This window comes from Ambystoma mexicanum, chromosome 7q (genome assembly GCF_040938575.1).
Source record: "Ambystoma mexicanum isolate Mex_15411 chromosome 7q, UKY_AmexF1_1, whole genome shotgun sequence".
Lineage (NCBI taxonomy): Eukaryota > Metazoa > Chordata > Amphibia > Caudata > Ambystomatidae > Ambystoma > Ambystoma mexicanum.
This window is the reverse complement of record NC_090941.1, coordinates 520,528,771-520,549,344: the sequence shown is the minus strand read 5'-3', so window position 1 is coordinate 520,549,344 and position 20,574 is coordinate 520,528,771. Positions and strand designations below refer to the sequence as shown.

The following is a 20,574-nucleotide window of genomic DNA, read 5'->3' as shown; positions in this document are numbered from 1 at the left end:
TGCAGCAGGCTGTACAAGTTGGTAATGGCCCGCCAGCCCAAATAATATAGACTGAGTAAACTCATGGACTGTAAGAAGGGATGCAGAACCATCACAAGATGTTACAGACAGAAACCAAAGTCTCTACTGTGATTAGCGCTCAAGCATAGACCGGCAAATCGTTTGTTTTGCTTTTTGTTAAGTCATTGATATTTACCAAAAAGGGAACAAAGGGAGCTCATTCAGTAAAGCCCCAGAAGGAGCAGAGCAGGAGATGAGCAAAGAAGCCAAGGCCTGGGGAGAGACATGGTGGCCCAAAAAGAAGTACATGGACAGAATGGAGTAGAGGCAGCTGGAAAATGGGAATACAGCCATTTATCTGCAAAATGCAATTCCTTTCTGAGCTGCACACGGAGGGTTCTCATTGTGAATTATAGCCAACAACTGACATTTTCTCCCATTCACTTGACTTCCCCGAATGTTGCAGGGGTCTTAATTATGCTTGCTCTGATCATGTTCATGTTTTTGTCATTGTATTTTATTGGTTAGCCCACACATACAGTGACATCTTTATCACTGATTAATTTCCTTCTATTCTTGTTTCTCACTTTAATGCTTGCCACACATGGATCTGTTTCACTTACTTTTTATTCAGTCTCTTTTTAGATCTCTATCTCCTTCAGAGTCACCTGAAAGCTACCCCGATTTATCTTTGTGTGATCTTTCTTAAGCAACTTTGACCTTTTTCTTTTTTTATGCAATACATTCACCATTTGACAACAATTCCTGCCTAGCGGTGCAAGGCACTGCCATGGGGACAAGGTTTGCACCTCCTTCCTACACCAACCATTTTAGGGACTTGTGAGATAGGGTGCGTTTTTGCTTTGAGAACATATTCCTGCTGAGGTCCCATGCAGCCCTGTCACTGCAGTTTATTGATGAGATATTTCTGATTTGGTTTGGGACACTGGATGAGTCGACATTTTAGCACACTTATTTAAATAGGAACACAGCAAATGTAGATTTTAACTTGCCATGAGTCCCTTTAATTCTTTGGATCTTTCTATCTTTGCTAATGACAACCACTTGGCTCTACATTTTATAGGAAACACACTTTAAGAAATGCTATTCTTCAAGGTAAGAGCACACATCCAATTGCATGGATTAATAGTATTCCTAAAGGATAAGTGCTTTGCTTAAAAATTAAGCTGTTCATCAATTAATTAAAACGAACAGCAAGCAAAAACAATAGCAAGATGATGGTCAGCTAGGGAAAACTGTAACACCATATTGCCACAGGCACTTTTAAAAGTAGGTACACACCATATCATGTCTCTATTAGTCTCTGACAAAAGATGTTAATGCGAAAAAGAAAGATACAAAGGTTCAGTTAGTAACAGGTTTAACAAAAACAACGATAATTTAGTAAAGCTCTCAGTCACTGTTGGCCCATAATATGCTGAAATCCAGACCTAAAGCAAATGTTCCATGCTCACCATGCTACCTTGTGCCATAAACTGCCATTGATATGCAATTCTCTCGCTCAAAGCTTGTCAGAACAGTTTGCACTGGTTAACCTTTAAGGTTGTCGGCTTTGACAATTTTCCTTCATGTTGTCGCTCCTCTGTGCCCTAACCCTACCACTATGCGCTGTCTGTCTCACTGGGCCAGAAATTCAATGGTGACCAGGTGCCACCGCAAGGAACCAATGTGCAAAATGCAGAAGGCGCAGGCGTTAAAGAATTCCTACTTGTTGAAAATCATCCATAAATTATATTTCACTCCATTAGTATAGTGGTACACTAAACAACCACAGTGCATTTGTATTGGCTCTTTTATAAAGCTTACCAATTGCAATGGCTACATATGACTAAAATTATCTTTTGTACTTGCAAACTGAGTCACAGAGGCTGCAAACACCAGGGACAATGACATCCCCACATTGCTGGGTGAAATACATGTTGACATCCAGAAAGATCCTTTGCCATTCTGTCTTTTCTGTTCCAAGGCAGTAACACATGCATACCTACTATACCTTCAATGTCACCTCTTTCAATCACATGTCTCACCCACTCCAAGGTCCCATCCATACCTTCAAAACGTAGAGAGGGCGTTTCTCAAATGACGATCCTATGTGGTGCTGCTCAAGCATTTTTGGATGCCGCTCTATCATTTGCTCCATCCAAGAGTAAATCTGCAAAGAAGCACACAGACAAAAGATTCACAATAATGGTTTCAACACTGCCAACATGTCACAATGGTTCCTTTTTGGGATGTGATACTAGGACTATTAACATGGCCGCCACTCAACCCTGCTCCACAGCCACAGCAAAAACATGGTTATGAGAGAAATGCATTGGGAAACTCCCACCCCTTCAGTTTGCAGGATTTTAACTATCTTAATGAATGTTTGGTTCTTCAGCGAGAGCTTATGACACATGGTGCAGAAAGACAGATCCTCCACTTATTAAAGAAAACAGGGGAGGGATTGTGAGAGAACTGAACTTCAAGATCCTATGCGCCAATCGCGCCTTCAGCCCACTCTGTGCTTATGTAAATTGAACATGAGAGTTAGTGTCCTTTAACGGAGGCTTAATGCAAATCATGTTTCAGATGGTACATTGTGCTACCTGAATGCAAATTTATAGTATTCAATTTATACCCAATAATCCATTGTTAGCCAGCGCGTGCTTCACAGTTGTGAGCACAACTGTAGTTTGGAACCGCTCCAAGCCCGACACACAGCATAGTCCTATCCACAGATTCAAAGACACGGCATGCATGGCCAGTGTGGCCACCATACATGGACTTTCCTGTGGCTGGCATCCTCGTGCTGCACCACACAGCCCTGACGAAGTGTCAAACACCTGTTGGCTAATGAAACCCATGAGCAATTATCTGATTATAATGCATTTGAGTCCAAATGACGCTGCGTGCATATGAACCATACTTTGTATTAACGCGCCATTAACGTACCCCGACTGATCATGTTCATACCCTCCATTTATATCCGTTCGGCATAGTTGGTGGAAGACACTGGGCTCATCGAGCAAGGTTGCTGATGTAAAGGGAACACTCCTTTTTTCTAGAGATGGACATTCCTGAGTTCCTCTATGGAACCATGCAGTGTTCAAGCGCGTACAGCCCGTGGAACTATATCTGCCCATTTTCCTTAACCTTTCCTATTAACTGGGTGACTTTGGTCACAGTCCTCAAATGTAGTTTCAGTGCTGTTCACTACAGTTCCATTCCCTATAGCAATATTAGCAAAACATAGAGTTTTGCCGGTATACATGCAACTTCATATACATTTATATATTGCCGGTCATGCGGAAAGTTGAATATGATGGGAGAAACTATTTGTCAGAATAACACAGATGCTATCTTATTCAAATGAAATACAAAATCTACAATTTCTCTACTGAATAAAGTATGTGTCTCTTTTGAAGTTCCTTGGGCATCGAACTCTGTAGTTGTTGGCGGAAGGAATTACTTGAGCATACAGTTCTGGTGCAAAATTGATTAAGGCTGCTCCAATAGCTTGTAGCATTGGATTAAAAAGAAGCAGCACACATCAATGAAATGCATGTGTTCTTGGACAATACTTTCTGTTGCTGTGGGTTTGTATTATGCTGAATGCCATATACACACCAAATCCCTCCCTCTCGTGGTAGATCCGCGAAGGCAAATCCTAATTGTTAGTTTCGATGGATCACAAATTTGTCTGCACCACCACAAGGAAGCCACCAGATGCTCACAATGTGCACGAATACATTGTGCTCAGGATCCTGTAATAAATTCATGCTGAAACTGGCTATTGACCCTACGGCACCTACATCCAAGCACCAGACCATATATAAACCACTCCGCAGCAGCACATTTTCAACAACATGCGAGGAAAGCAGGTGATGTCAGCAAAAGGTGAATCGAAACCTCAGTAACTCATTGTAGTGAAGACTAGCATGTTTCATAGGTATGGCATGATGTAGAATCTGCTCTGTTTATCCGTGCTTGTAATGTTAAGACATGTAATGACGTTGGGCGGAAGTGAAACCGATTCCGGAAACCGATTCCGGTGAAACGTCATGATTGCTCTTACTTCTTCCAAGGGGTGATACTGTTCGTAGTAGGTTGGGCTGCTCCTGAGGCTCACGGTGTCGTTGAACGTTTGCTTTTCTATGAGTTCTTTCACGTCATTCACCAAAACACTAAACAGTAGGAAAAGACGATGCATGTCAATAGAGTAACTCGTGCAGGCAATTTTCACATTTGCTATTTTTTCACAGGGATAACTATGTTTCTTATACCGGTATCTGATGGAGGACTCGTTCAGCAGCAGCGTCACGCTCTCTACATCGGACACGTTTGCGTAGAAGTGGACCTCGTTGTTCTTCATGATGTTTTCTGGGGCGTCCGGTTGGCAGAGGACAACCTAAGAATTTTTAAAAGGCGTTCAAGGCAATGAAAATATATGTGTGTTAACTTTAGCACACCATTAAATTGCAATGCAGGGTTTTATCTCAAGCCTGGTAGTGAAACCTGGCATCTATGTGCAGATACAGTTAGGCAGATATCTCTGTCAATTCAGCAAATGGAAGCAGCAACAACAAAGTACATATTTTCATTAACACACGATACTGGCCCTATTCACAAGATTGGCGGAATGGGTTTACCAGCACCGGTAAAGGTTCCGGTACCGGTAAACCCATTCCGCCCTACCACGAGGTCTCTTCGCGGGACCCGCAGTGGGCACCTGGAAAAACCAGGCGTCCATTCCGGGTCCCGCAATGACACCAGGGAGCTAACAACGGGCCCGTCGTTAACGGGCCCGTTGTTAGCTCCGTCCCCATTCCCATTGAGCCCTATGGGGCTCGAATGGGGATGGACCCGGTCCGGGTTCTTTGGACGGGGAATTACCGGGTCCGCCAAGGTTGCGATGGCCCGGTAAGTCCTCATTTGAGGAACCCGGGCCCGGAATGCGGTAAGGAGGCAACCATGCTACTAAAAGCGGCATGGTTACCTCCAACCTCCTGATGAGGGCCACTGTGTTATTATATTACCTCTAGATAAAGTCCTCATAACTTTGGAAGGTTATTTGCCAGTGTATCATTCCTTCCTTTGATTGTATTCCGTGGCATGATTCTTCATTGCACATAAAAATGTGATCCGCCAGCAAATACTGGCAATAGAAGCACGAAGTGGCAAAGTCAGGCTTATGTTGACATGTCCTATACTTTGCAATGTAATGTAATTAAACTTCTAAAGCACTAACTACGGCACACAAAGCCATCTAGGTGCTAATTTGCCACCCTTGCTCCTCTTGCTTATGTTTCAGTATTTCTTCTATGTCTTTGCTACGTCTATGGGCCTCATTCCGAGTAGGGCGGTAAGGGTTAATGGTCAGCGGTAACAAGATCGGTGCCGTTAAACCCTTACCGCCCTACTACGAGTTCCCTTTGCTGGTCCTAAAAGCAGGCGGTAAGGACGGGACCCGCAAAGGGACTCCGGGGTCAATAAAGGTACCGTAATTTACGGTACCGTTATTGCCGCTTTCCCCCTTCCCATTGAGCCCGATGGGGGCTCAAATGGGAATGGGGAATGGCCCTGGTGAATGGGGAATTATCGGCCCCTCCGACCTCGGAATGGACCGGTAATTACTCCATTCACCAGGCCGGAGTTTGGACGAGTTCTGAGGCAGCCATGCCGCAAATAGCGGCTTGGTTACCTCCGCCCTCGGAATGAGGCCCTATGTCTTTGCCACGGGCCACATACTAGCATTTCCAGAGAGCGAACTACTGTTTGAAAAGTATCTGAGCCTGCTCGTTCTGCGGTCAACACAAAACATTTGCTCTTAAACATATCAAACGCCATTTAATCCTAACTGCTTGTATTGGCATGCTGGGCAAATTAAACTCTGTAGTCATTTATATACATATTTATAACTTTCTCGGAAGAGTTATGACGTTTAACAATTAGCCTTACATTTATGGCTACAATAAGTTTACAAAACGTCCAAGAGCTTCACGGTATGTCAAGGCACACTAATTCTTCTATTGAATCCTTTTCATATATTGATTTGGTGTGCTGCTGGATTACCACAATTTTAGCTTTGGCTATTAGGGGTGCGGCAAGCGCTGAATACAAGCCAGAGGGGGATCATGGGAAGTAAGAAAGGGGAACAATGGGATGCGTGGAAGGACACACAGCCTGTGGGTGCTGTTTGGTATTTTTACCCACCCATTGTCCACCCACAGCCATGCTACTCCCTATGGACATTCCCACCCACTACCTGCCTCTCTTGTCCCAAAACACATCCCGCCTCTTTGAGGGGTTTTCTGAGCAGTCTTCTGAAAGATAATGGTTTAACTGCAGCTGTAAACCATGTACTTGTGTAATAAAAATGGCTTAAAAGAATGTGCGTCCATCCATTTGATTTACAACCAGTATGTGTGCCCTTGCATCTGTTCCTGGCACTGAGTTCCTGTTAAAAACAAGTATTGACAACAAACAGTTTTGTTCTTGTATTGGCATTAGATAGGCATTTTCCAGACACTGCAATCATATGTCCAGTTACTAACACAATTTGTCAGCTGTTGCCATTTTATGGCCAGGTAGTAGCATTATGGCTGTGCCTTGAAAATGCAGTGCCCATGCCTTCATAAAAGCCAAAACTGTTAGCTTTGCCAATGCTTGCTTTAATAGAATTGCGAAGAGCTACAGATTATTCTCCATTGGCAAATTGTGTGTCAAATGTGTGGACGCCACTTTTTCCACTCTCTCCCGCTATATTTGCCACAGGGGTGTCAACCATGTTTCCACGAATGTTTCCCATCTTAATCACTCAAGTATGCAAGTCGTGTAAAAGGTTGGGTTGGCCCATTAGTGTAATTACATTGTTTTCCTGTGAACACTTAATCATGACCAATTATAACACTATATTTGGTTGTAAATACACATATTTGGAGAGTCCTATAAGGGCGGTATTGCGGCACCTCTGCACATGCGCGTGCAGCAGTGTTCAATCGCCCTGGTGTAAATACACCTGTGCTGTCTTTCCGCTGGCACTTAGGTACATGCGCAAACACAATTTGCGTATGTGCGAACCAGTGTCTTGTCTCTCTGCATTTGATTGCTGATGCCAGTCAGTCAGTGGTGCTGTCAGGCGTCGCTGAATGTAGAACACCGACAGAGCGGAGCTCGTCAACCCAGCCAGAGAAACAATCCAGCCAGGTGTTCAGGGTACCCACAAACGACATGTGTCAGAAAAATATACATACAAGAAACTTCACCAGATATTCATTTCACATGTGTTGGGAACTGAAACCATGGCTGGATTTCACTGGTCCACGTGTTAACACGCCCAGCCCTAACATACAGCACGTTTTCTGTAATTTTACAAAATCATTCCTCATACTTCTTCCACTATTCTCACCTCTCTCAATGCCCTTCTACCTTTATAACCGGATGTGTGTATGTGCCCCTTCGTGCCTTTGTACTTCCACTAGCCCCAGCTCATTACATTTCTCTATACCTCCTCGCCTCTATTATTCCCACTGTCCAGATGTTATCTCATGTTATGTCATATGGAATTTGTATAGCGCATACTGCCATTGTTATGGCCTCAAAGCACTTTAGGTGAACGCCCTTGGAGGACCGAAGTCTGAGGTATGAGAAATTAGTAAGAGGATTTTAGAATGTGTGTGTGCATTTTATCCAGTAAGAAGGTAAGTAGGGGGGGCTTAGTCCCTGTTTGCCACCCATGGAGAACTAGCTTATGAACCAGTGCTGTGATGGGCTGTCGGGAGTGTACGCAAGTCAAGAAGACTGATTATGTGCCCAGGTAGACCACATTTTATTTTGTGGGACTTAGCTGCATCCTAGTGATGTGTGATATACGTTGAGTGCCCCGTTGCTCCTCGTCCTCCCTGTGCTTCCTCTAGCTTCCCCTCTTTCTCTCTTCTTGCTCCACTTCCATGGCATTCTCTTCCCCCAGGCATCCAAAAAACAATATACACTGATTTGTTCAAAACCAAACTAAAAGCCTACCTCTCGCCTCCATGTTACCCTCTTAACATACCTCACATCTGCCTGCTAGCTAACATTTTCCCCTCGCCTCTAACCCACCAATGTCCCTCACTTTGTCTGCCTCCTCTCGAGCACTTCACCAATCATGGTCACATCCCAGGCAAAGCTGGCCGTACGAGCTACGTACACTTAAAACTGTCCAATGTTGGATGTCCTTAATCTATGTGTGGCCACCTATGTATTGTCCCTGGTGATTGTTGCATTTACTCCCTTCCACAACCTGATCAGAATGAACCTCAAACTCACTCCATTGTAAGAAGCTCACTGCTTTCTGTCAAATCTGGTTTCTTATGTATTTTATGTTCTTTTGTGATCAAACGAGCATTGTTTCTCCTGCAAATAAATAAATAAATAAATAAATAAATAAATATGAGTTCAAGTAGTTGATGAATGCTGATGTATGGGGTGGGTGGCCGTGCCTATGCAGCGATACTGCTATCTTCCATTGAGATAGAGTGCGATACGTGAATCATGGCTGATTTCTTGTTTTGATGACTGAGTGCAGGTCCTATCATGCCGGTCTAAGTGAATCCTTTCTGTGCATGCTCAGTAATTTCTTGATGTCTCCCCATGTGACTCATCGATGCTCGCACCTACCTGTCTGGAGGTGAAGATTCACCTAAGAGGTGGATTAGGTCAATCATGATGCAGATGGGAAGAGCCAGATCTTGAGTGCCTTCCGGAAGGTGAGGTGAATGTCTATGAGGTGAATGGAGGGATATGAGAGGAAATGGATAGAGTTCCATATTGTGGGTGCTTGGATGGAGAAGGAGGATCCCCCTATTCTGTTTGTTTTTGGCAGGAGGGATGATATATGATATGACATTTATAACGTGCCAGTACACAGGTGTTTCGAGGCGTGACAAGACAAGGAAGGGAAGACAGAGGGAGGACAAAACAAACAATATTACTAGGCCTTGTCATTCAGCTCGCACAATGTGTGCGAGGGGTGTGGGGAGGAGAGGAACCAGGGAGGGAAGTGGGGAGGGAGAGTGCAATGGTAACGCGATAAGTGCTGCCAGGGAGGTGGCGCAATAAGTGCAGGGAGTCAGGGGGCTGTAGGGTTGCAGATACGGATCTGCGTGATCCGTTCACAGCTGGTTTTCATGCGACAGAAAAGTTTGCATGCGAAATGTACGCACCACAAAAGGTTCGTACATTTCCCATGCAAAATGCATGTCCCCCGCAACCCCTGCTCACTATACTGTAAAGTGTAGTGAGTGGGGTGTTGCGGGGGACACCCCGCAGCCCCCGTTTATTATAAAAAAAATGTACCTACCTTAACTGCATATCACCAAAGGTTCGAACTTTTGGTGTGCGAACCTTTGGTGCTATGCATTTTCGGTCTTTTGAGGCTTGCAGACGTTTTTACTCGGTAAAAACATACAATACCGCAGATACAGCCCCTTAGTGGTTGGCAGGCCAAAGGCATTGCAAGGGTCAACTGGCCATGCAGGGGCCTGGGTGGGTGGCCAGGTAACTAGTTAGTGCAGCAGACAGGAGCATCAACATTGGAGACAGAGAGAGAAAGCGGAAGCGAAAAAAGGAAGGTCTTGAGTTGCTTCCGGAACTTTAGGTGGTCCTGCTCAAGTTTGAGAGAGGTAGGGAGGCTGTTCCTGAGGGAGGCCCCCATCGAGGACAGAGATCTACCCCCATTCTCTGCCTGGAGAAGCGCCTGACCTTCAGAGAGTTAGGGGTGGATGAGCGGAGGGCTCGAGAAGGAAGATGCTTAGGAGGAGAGAGTTGGATGTATTGTGGTCCTCGGCCCCAGAAAGCTATGCAAAGGGCCTTGAACTTGATCCTTGCAGCCACAGGGAGCCAGTGAAGAGATTTCAGTGCTGGAGAGATACGATCCCTGGGCTTGAGGCAAAGGACAAGTCTTGTAGTTCTGTTCTGGATACGTTGTAAATGTCAAAGAGTAGAGGCAGCCAGATTTAGAAAGTGGCTGTTTCAGTAGTCCAGCCGAGAGAGGACCAGATCTCTAGAGACATTGAGCTTCCGGGGGAATGTGAGAAAAGGAAGAAAAGCTCTGAGGAGGTGCCGCTGATAGTTTGACTTCTTAGAGACATCAGGAATGTGAGGTGAGAAGGATGACACCAAGGTGCTTGGCCTCACAGGAAGGAGTAGGAAGAGGGCCCAGAGTGGGTGGCCAGAGAGAGTGAGGAAAGTAGCAAGCAGGTGTCCCAATTAGGAGGATCTCAGTCTTACTGGCATTAAGGCAGATATTGTTGGCAGCACACAAGTCCTGAATTGCGGCCAGACAGTCTGGTATCAGAGACTTAACCACACTGGTCACCACCATGTCCCTTAAGTATCCAGGCAACCTCTTCCTAGGTGACTTTAACCTTCCAGGCAACAAGGCCACCAAACCAATGAAGGAAGCTCTCCTCAGCTTTCTCGACACCCTCAGCCTCACACAGCACACGAAAGACTCAACACACGAGAAAGGCAACATCCTCGAACTAATCATCACTGCACTGTCTTCACTCCACTCCAGCTCTCCTCTCCTGCTTGACTGGTCGGACCACCTAGCTGTGCCTTTCAAAATCCTGCACACCACCTCAATCAGGCACTCCCAGTAGAAACCCATCAGACAAACCTTCAGGTCCTTCATGAAGTTCCCTGTGTAAGCCTTCACGGAAGACCTCGCCAACCTCCACCTTGGACTGAACACCCCCAACCAAACTGCGACTCTCTACTGGAAGCACTCAACGCCACCCTCTCAGCCTCCATCAACTGGCACGTTCCTCTGAAGAAACGCACCTACAAACCAAAACCGTCAGCAGCCTGGTACAGGCAAGTATTCAACCTCAGCAAAAGAGTCATCAGGAAACAAGAGAAAACCTGGCACTGCTACAGGATCGCATCCAACCTGGCGCTCCTCAAGGAACTCCGAACAACCCGCCAACAACTAATCAACACTGCCAAGGCCTCCTACTATAAGAACACCATAGCACAAGCCGACAACAAAAGCAGAGCCCACAGCGGTCAAGGACTGAATTAACCCGCTACCTGACCCTGCCACACCATACTCCATTGAGAAATCCACCTCCATCAACACCATGTTCATCGACAAGATCAGCAAGATTTACCAGCACGTAGACACCAGCTCTGCATCAACAGACCCACCTCAAGTCACTCTTTGCGAAATCTCCACACCCTGGACAACGTTCAAGACACTCTCGACAGAGGACCTAGTAGAAGCCCTGGCCACCCTTAAAGCCACATCATATACAGATGACATCCTCCCAGCATCCACCCTCAAGACCCTTTCCGCAGACGCTCTCCTTCCCTACCTGGAGATCAACAACAGCTTGCTAACTCAAGGCACCTTCCCATCAACCCTGAAGACAGAGCAAATCCTCTCTCTACTAAAGAAACCAACAATCTCCTCCAAACCCATCAATCTGGGTTCAGACCCAGATGCAGCATGGAGACAGCAACCATACAGGTGGTCGACAACGCCATCAACATCCTTAATGGCAGCCACCCCTGCCTCCTGGTTCTACTCAACATCTCACCCAATTTTGACACAGTAGACCACCAGGCACGTATTGACACCCTATATCGGCACATGGGAATCAGCAACCTTGTTCGATGTTGGTTCAAGTCCTACCTTGTCAACCGCCAGATGTTTGTTCAGATGGACTCCTCTAGATTGCCAATGATACCCATCCTGCAGGGTTCCATCGTCCTCCACACAAAACATCCACATCCACTAATATGCTGATGACACACAGCTAGACCTCAAGATCGACTCCATCAAGGACATCCATAGGCTCAAAACATGCCTCTCGTTGATCCCTTCTTGGATGTCTAGTGCATACTGGAAGCACAACCTCTCCAACACCAAATTCCTAGTCCTCACCCACAACACCCAGACATACGGTCCTGGCTATCAACCATGAACTCTGAGGGCTTCACACCCGAGATCAACTTCTGCGCCAAGTCCTTCACGTTGCACATCGACAAACACCACTCCTTCAAGACACACATAGCTAAGAAAACTCAGACATCTTCGTATCAGCTCTCCCTCCTGCAGAAAATCAAGCCCTTCCTCCCTCCGGACAGCTTTAGATTCACTGTTCAAGCACTGGTCGTATTCCTCCTGGATGGAGGCAATGCACTCCTCAAAGGCCTCTCGTCTTCCTCTCTTGTGCCCCTGAGAAGTGTCCTACATGCGGCCGCATGCCTCATCAAGGGTCTATGAAGATACGGCCACATCACATGAGCCCTCATTAACCTTCACTTGCTCGGACTGCATTCACAAATCACCTTCAAGCCTTGCTGCATCAACTATAAGGCAGTCGCACTCAAGTCACCTTGCTACCTCGCGGAGAAACTCAGCATCTCTGGTTGACAGCACACCACCAGAATCCATGACACGAGGAGACTTGAAATCTGCCGCTACAAAAAGGAAAGGACCAGAAAACAAGCCTTCTCTGCCTACACCCCAAGACTATGTAACTTCCTCCTCGTCAGCATTAGACTTGCCGCACTCTTCTACAATTCAGAAAAGAACTCAAGACCCACCTCTTCAACGTGCCGCCCCTCCTCAGCACCTAGGCCAACAAGTCGCCCGTCGCACCACCTGACCCGCTAGACGCCATCCGCCCTCTCCTCCCTGCAACCCTGTACAGCTGTACCCCTCCTCTTTGCCCCTCTGAATCCTACCCCCTCGATGTACATCTGTTCTGTTACCTCTGAGAAGCACTCTGTTTTGCATCCGTACTGTTGTATACCTGTGTAAAGCGCTCCATTATGTATCTGTATTGTTGTATACCTCTGTAAAGCACTCCATTGCTTCTCAAAGCTAGGTCCACACTCAATAAATACCATATTAATAATAATAACAATAATAATAGTGTGGCACAACCTTCTGAGTCTGAGGTTCTTTTGCGATCATCCCAGATGAAGACTAGGCACGATTCAGTTCCTTGTAGGTGTCCGAAGCAGGACTGGGCGTGGGTAAAGGAGAAGGTTAGTTTCAGTGAAAAGGCACAGCTGGGTGTATGCTGTTCAGTCAGTTAGTTTGGCAATAAAAGGCTTATTTGAGATAGGTTTGTAGTTGGCCAGTAGAAGTGGGCTAAGGGAGGGTTTTTTGAGCGGGGGTTTGATGTGAGATTCTTGAAAACTGCTGGCAACAAGGGATGTGTTAATGATCGATCTTGCAATGCTGCCAGCACAGGTTGAGGAAAGGAATTCCTTTAGAAGAGATGGATGGCAGGGAACTCCAGGAGATCCTGAGGGACGGCTGCTGGCTAATAGCTTAAGGAATTCAGGATGAGAGATGGGGGAGAAGGAGTAGAGGAGTGGGAGGATGGTGGGTGGGTCTGTGAGCCCGGACGTGGGTGCACAGGAGCGGGGCCGGAGCGACGCTAATTTAGAGCTGATGGTGAGATTTCTTTCCATTGCTATGTTGTGGAAATGGTCAGAGAGAGTGTCACAGAGTGCTTGGGTGTGGTATAGGGAGGAGGATGTGAAAGGAGGGTCCTTGAATTCTGAGATGATCTTGTGGAGTTCCCTGCTGGTGTTAGGGGAATTAGTGATTCTGTACTAGTAAAAGGATTTTTTGGCCTTCCGAATTTCTGCCCTGTAGGCTTAGATCTGTTGGGTGTATGAAGTTCTATTCTGTGGAGAAGAGTCAGCCCGCCATCTGCATTCCAGGAAGAGGCTTTGGGTTTTGAGGAATTTGAGGGCTGGGGTGGACATTTTGGGGGAGCGGCCTTGTCTGTTGCAGAAGGATCTGAAAGAGGTGAGAGGGCTATGAGCTTTGGAGAGCCATTGTCATTCATTCATTTTGATATTTGTATAGCACCTTTCACCATACTTATGGTCCCAACGCACCGTTGGTTTAACACCCTGAGAGGGACAAGAGTCCAAATGTGGGGAAATTGGGAGGTGCTGTTATGCCTGTGTGCATTTCAGCCATTAAAGTTATGTGAGTGTGGCCAAGACCCTGCTAATCTTCCATGTCTGAATTTCATTGTGGATGGCCACAGAGGAGGTATACTATGAATTAAATGGGGAGGATTGTGGTTAAGGAGACAGAGAATTATGGGGGGAGCTACAATTCGAATTTCAGTCAATAAAGGTAGCTTCATTCTTATGGCAGAGGTGCTGTATAATAGTGTTTGTGTTATATGTGAGTGCAGGGAGTGTGGAATGAGCCTGTGCTTTCTGCTATGTTAAGAAGGTGCAGTGTGCAGGAGGAGAAATGGGTTAGCTGAGCAAGCAACCATATCTACTTCCTGGGTTACATCTATATACCTTGCACAATAGGGGTAAATGCAAGTTATGGCTACCTAACACAAATGGGCTAAAAGCAAGGTATGGCTATAGTACACAATTAGGCTAAATGCAAAATATGGCTACCTTACACCATTAGGCTAACTGCAGGATATGGCTGACTAACACAAATGGGCTAGAGTCAAGGTAAGGTTTACCTTACACAAATTAGGCAAAATGCAAGCTATGTCTGACCAACACAAGCGGGCTAAAAGCAAGGTTTGAAAACCTTACACCCTTGTGCTAAATGCAAGATATGGCTGACTAACATGAGTGGGCTAAAACCAAGGTATGGCTATCTTACACACTGAGGCTATATGCAAAATATGGCAACCATACACCTTTAGGCTAACTGCAAGAAATGGCTGACTAACACAATGGGCTAAAAGCAAGGTATGGCTACCATACACAATTAGGCTAAATGTAAAATATGGCTACCTTACACCAAGTGGAGGCTGGGGAGCTACCCTGCTTTGAGTGGAAGGGAGGGTAGGGAGGCCAGCAGGGAGTCAGCCACGTCCGGGGTTACTTTGACCTTGTTCCATAGTGGGTTAGTCGAGGAGGAAGGAGACTCTTCTGTTGCGAGGGTGAAGAAAATGGCTGCATGGTCCGTCCAGATTAGTGGCAGAGGAGGGAGCGTGGAGTTCCGTTCAAGATGAACTAAAGATTGTGTCTAGGGTTTCGCCTGCAGACTGTGTGGGGCCTGATACCAGTTGAGTCAGGTGGAAGGCTTACCGCTTATCCAGGAATGTTTGTGTCATAGGGTTAGGTGGGACATTGAACTATATATTGGAAAGCCATAGCATGGTGAGGGAGGGGTGGGTAACCACGATGGCCGCTAAGGAGTCGCTGAGGTTATCAGTAACATTTTGGTTATAGCCCAAGGTTCTGTATATGAGAAGGAAACTGTGAGTAAGTGTGGGGTTGATGAGAAACTTCACTAGGAGGGATTCGGAGTCTGAGTTATAGGCTTGTTATTTGGAGTGTCAAATGGAGAGGCTGGATTTGCAGAAGATGGCAATTCCGCCTGACCTGCTGGTTCTGTTGTGCATGATAAGCGTGTAGCCCAGAGGGAAGGCCTCATGCGCAATGGGGCGGAAGTCCTTTTAGAACCAGGATTTTGTGATGAAAAGGATGTCAGGGCCTTCAGAGGTTATTAAGTCATGTATGTTGTGGCAGTTTTGAGCGATAGATCTGGCATTAATTAGGATGCATGTTAGTCCAATGCTAAGATGGGTGTTTGCTTTGAGGAGGGGAGGATTATGGGGATGTCAAGGAGAATGGTGTTGGCTGCCCACAGATAGGGGGTACAAGGGTAAAGTGGGCGATAGGGTGGGTGAGGGCTCGATCTGAGATCCCCTTGGCGGAGTCCCGTGGGTGAGGGCAGTTTGTAGTGAAGGAGGGATTGAGGGGGCAGAGTGGAGTGTTTTAGTTGTGAGGATGTGAGGATTTACTAGGGGTGGGAATACGGTCTCTGTTCCGGGGTGTGGTGCGGAAGGCTCAGTGTATTGACAGTGAATGTGAGAAGAGAGCTTGTGAGGTTAGGGTCCTTACTGTGAGGGGTCAGAAATGTGAGGCGGACAACTTTAGGATAATTTCTCAAAATGCGCCATTTTTTAAAATTATATATTTAATCAAATGCCTCACTATCCCTACCTTGATGAGGATTTCCCTGCCTATCAACACTCTGACAAAGGATATCTGGCCGTCACACTTAAACATAAAATACACAAGAAAATATATGGCAATTCACAACAAACATCACTAATGATATTTCCCACATATTCACAGTCTTTCCTCATAATGTGGGTGAGCACCCCTTCCCCAGGTTTCAAGTTAAGTTCAGTTCCAATGTTCAACATAAAGAAAGAAGGAAATCTGTGTTTGCAACAAAGTTCTGACTTAATTCTTGATGCCTTCACATTGTCAAAGAAAACATCCTTTAAACAATGTTCAACCAACAGAAAGATGTCTTCTTCTTCCTGGAATAATGATTTCCACTTCACCAAATAGCATCAATGATGTTCTGGGTCACAATGCTTTTCCACAACTTAGAAATGATATAGAAGACATGCAATTCCTTGTCAGATTCAAAGAAACACAACCTCTGGCAAGGTAAATGAAACACAGCCTCTTAGTAGCACTTCTCAAGTCTCTCTTTATGGCTTTATGAATCAAGGTGTATATCTTTGTCAGGATGACTTCACAGCACCACTACTTCCACCTGGATAATTCTCATATCAGGTTAACTTCTGTAAGAATTCAACAAGCAGGTCTACTCGTCTGCCCCTTAGTGTTCCACATTCAACTGGGCTTCTGAATTTTAAATCTATTGACAACAAATGATTTATCACAGCTTCAACAGTCTGCAACTTTGTGATTTTAGTAACTTTTCAGAAAAGATAATATTCACATCAGTTCTCCTCAAAACCTTTTGTGCAGGCAAGGCACTCTTCCTATGAACATTCACCTTTCAGAAGGGCAGTCTCTTTGCCCTTTGTCTTTCTGCAGCATTAGTATTTACCACAACCATTTTTGCCCCTTAATGATTTTGAACAGTTTTTCAGAAAAGACAAGAACTTTAGTGCTCCTCAACACTTCCAAGTAAAAATCACTGAAAAATCACTCTGTCAAAAGGGCAGCCTCTTCGCCACTCTTGTCTTACTGCCACAACACCTAAACTTTTACCCTTAAGGGTGTAATGTTACCTTTCCTACTTATGGCGTTAGTAATGTGAGTTTTTTAGGGAACATTTATTTTCAGCAGGCATACTTTTTAACAACCTTGCATTCATCTTTTTGTTTTCTTTCACCAAAGAAGCTTATTTGTATGCCTGTTGTTAGTCTCTTTTGGCTGAAGACAAAGCTTGCATAACTCTTGGCCTGGGCAGTTGGCTTAGGATAATGCTTGCAACATGCTTGGATTTGAAAAAATATGTGTTTCATCTTTAGCTTGGGCAATGCCTGTTTCACTCTTGGCTTGGGCAATGCTGGTTCCCTTAAAACTCACAATTCAATGTTCAGTCACTTAACTTCTCCAGCATGGGGTCTGGCATGGATTCACATGCTCATGAATATTCCCCGTCGTCAGGCTGGGAATCCTCGGTAAAGAAAAAACCAGTATCAGTTTCGTTTCTGATCTGTCTTTCGTAGTAATAACCAATCACTGGTCTCTGCGTCATACTGACCACAGCCAATGACTGCCCTCTACCTAAGCACCGCCTCTGGCAGCCATCTTCAGATTTTTACCACACGTTCATGTGTTGGGATCCTCGTGCTATTGCTCTCGAGCGTTAGTGCTATTTTTCACGTTTTTTTCTCAAAACTTCGTTTTTTCCGGTCAAAAGAGCCTCAAGCTCCACCGACTCTCCATCCGATCAACGGGGACCCATGTCGGATTCGTCTGCGCCCCTCAAGGGTAAAGATTTCGTCGAGCTACGTTTTGGAGGACTCCAGAAGCTTCTCAGGCCCGGACATGGCCCAGGAGAAGGGAAGCTCGACGCCCGGAAAGCTGTTCGGGGTCTGCCCTGGATGCCAGCTGCAGAACGTCTTTAAGGAGGACGAACACTCCTTTTGTCTCTACTGCTTACATGAGGACAAGACGCACGTGGAGAAGGACTGTGCGTTTTGCGGCAATATGTCAGAGCGGACCATGAAGGACCGCCACCAACGCCTCGCCAACTGGCTGGAAGGGAAGAGCCCGTCAGGCGAGAAGAAGAGGAAGAAATCCGAGCGGCCTTCTAAGACCTTTGAGGACGCCCCGGCGACGGAGGTCCAACACAAGGCCAAGCACCGCGAGTCCGCTGGCACCGGGAGCGCCGAACGGTCGGGCTCTACGGGCGCCAGGCAGGACGCACCCTCCCCGGCACCTTCAGCCACGAGCCAACGCTCTGGGTCGGGTAAGAGGAAGGGCGAGCACCCGGCGAAGCTCCTGGAGAGGCCCCGGTCGAGCTCGAAGGCCCCATCGGAGGGGGAGCGAGGCAGTGTCCCCCCTTCAAGGATAAGGCGGTGAGCGCACCTAAGGTGGTGAAGGCCTTAATCCATCCGGCCAAGCCCTCTATCGATACTGTCGCGGCGGCCCTGGCTCAGCCTGTGGAGGCTACACCAGTGGTGGCGACCTCGGGGCTCAGAGTCTCCCTGCCACCTCAGAGGGAGTCCTCTTTTGTGCCCATCGATAGGACCCCCGTGAAATCCCCGGCGGGGAAGAAAAAGGGGGGGCAGGGCGTTGTCGTAGATTCGGCTTCAGAGGAAGAGCTGATCGAGGTCTTAAGCCACGGCCTTGGCGTGGATGAAGACCGGCCCGTCGGGATGGATCCCGACGCAGGTGACGACGACAGCGTCGAGGGTGCCGACGGGGCCCCTGATCGCCCGTCGGATTCCCCTCTGCCAGCGCCGCAAGACAACTCGGCGGCCATTTTGTTGGCTATACAGTCCTTATGCTCAGAGATAAGGACGAGACTACCGTTGCCGACGGAGGAACCTCTCCCGTCGGGGGATCCTGAACCGGGACCTTCTGGTGTTCCCCCTCCCAAGAAAAGAAGGATTCACCCTCCACCTCCTTTTCAGCCGTCGCGACCCGTCCAGCCCTCCTCCCTGTCCACCCGAGGGGATGATACGGGGACTGACACGGCAGCGACGGGTACGGACGACGAGGTATACGACGAGGATCTCCCGTCGTCACCTCCCACCAGGGCCTCTCCGCCCGACGAGATTGGATCGTTCCACTCCATGATCGCCAGGGCATCCGAGCTTTTCCAACTCTGCCCTGAGGAGAAGAAAAAGGAAGGATTCCTTTATCAACGGCGCGAGGCCAAGAGGAAGACGGTCCTCGCGGTGCCTCTACTGGACGACATTTGGGATGAGGGCCTCGCCCTCATCAAGAACCCTTCCACGACGCCAGCTAGAAGAGACCGGTACGAAAAGAAGTACCGGGTCCCGGACGCGGCCCCCCTGTGCCTCCGGGCGCAGCCTACCCCGGACTCCGTCGTCTCTGCGGCGGCCAGGAAGAAAGCGGGGGGGGTGCGGCCTCCACATCGACTTCCCCACCGGACGGCGAGGGAAAGAAATTGGATGCTATGGGACGCAGGGTCATCTCGTCTGCAGCGACGACGATTAAAGCGGCCAACGCCTTGGCTATCGTGGCCCGCTACGACAGGGAGCTATGGTACAAACTGGCTCCCCTGCTGGACTTCCTACCGGACGACAATAGGGCGGATGCCCTGGAGATCCTACAGGAAGGTGAGGTGGCGTTGGACCACGCCATCACTATTGCGACGGACATCGCCGACACTGGGTTTCGCCAGTTGGGCAACGGCGTGTGCCTTAGGCGGCGTGGATGGCTCAAGGCTACGGACTTCCGTCAAGACGTACAGACCAGAGTCCTGGACATGCCGTTCGATGGGAACAACCTGTTTGGGAAAACAGTGGACGATTCCCTTCAGGCCATTAAAGCGGACACTGAGACGGCCCGGGCCCTTGGGGTTCTACAGCAACGACGGACGCCCTTTCGGAGCAGCGGAGGCAAGGGCGCCTCCAAAGGTTCCGGATGCGGTTTCTCTACCTACCATCAAGCGGCCCGCTCGTCGTCTCAAGAGGCCTACAGAGGACGAGGCAAGTCTGGAGGACCCCGCCGTCGTCGCCAAGGAGGTCAAGGCGGCAAAGCCTCGTCGAAACAGGATTGAACCGGCCGTGGGGTCGGGCCCCCACCGAAGCACCCCGGTGGGAGGCCGGCTGGCGAGCTTCGTCAGCGTGTGGGAGTCCATCTCCACCGACCGTTGGGTGCTGGACGCCTTAGCCCGGGGCCACGCGCTCGAGTTTCAAAGAAGGTGCCCGCGCGTCCCCCCCGTGGCCAGGAGAGAGCTTCACTTCCCTCAGCTTCTCCTGGAGGTAAAGGCGTTGCTCAGGAAGGGCGCCATCGAACTCGTCCCAAAGAGGCTTCGGGGCTCTGGAGTTTACTCGAGATACTTCCTCGTGAAGAAGAAGACGGGAGGATGGCGCCCCATCCTAGACCTGCGACGTCTGAACAAGTTCATCAAGGCGCAGAAGTTCCGGATGGTCACCCTCCAGCACGTCCTGGGTCAGCTGGAGGAAGGAGACTTCCTGTCGTCGTTGGATTTGGAGGATGCCTACTTCCATATTCCCATCCTAACGGGGCACCAAAAATTCCTCAGGTTTGTGGTCCAAGGGCGTCACTACCAGTTCAAAGCCCTCCCCTTCGGACTAC

General features: G+C 47.8%; 1 protein-coding gene across 1 annotated transcript in view; it reads right to left on the bottom strand.

Moving 5' to 3' along the window:
- Positions 1 to 20,574, bottom strand: part of CPB2 (carboxypeptidase B2) — a 298,149-nt gene that overhangs the window by 148,753 nt on the left and 128,822 nt on the right. The window contains exons 3-5 of the mRNA XM_069640447.1: positions 4,287 to 4,411; positions 4,079 to 4,187; positions 2,072 to 2,173 (exon numbers count right to left, since the gene is read on the bottom strand). Of these exons, the coding sequence (XP_069496548.1) occupies positions 2,072 to 2,173; positions 4,079 to 4,187; positions 4,287 to 4,411 (336 nt within the window). The remainder of the gene's footprint in view (positions 1 to 2,071; positions 2,174 to 4,078; positions 4,188 to 4,286; positions 4,412 to 20,574) is intronic.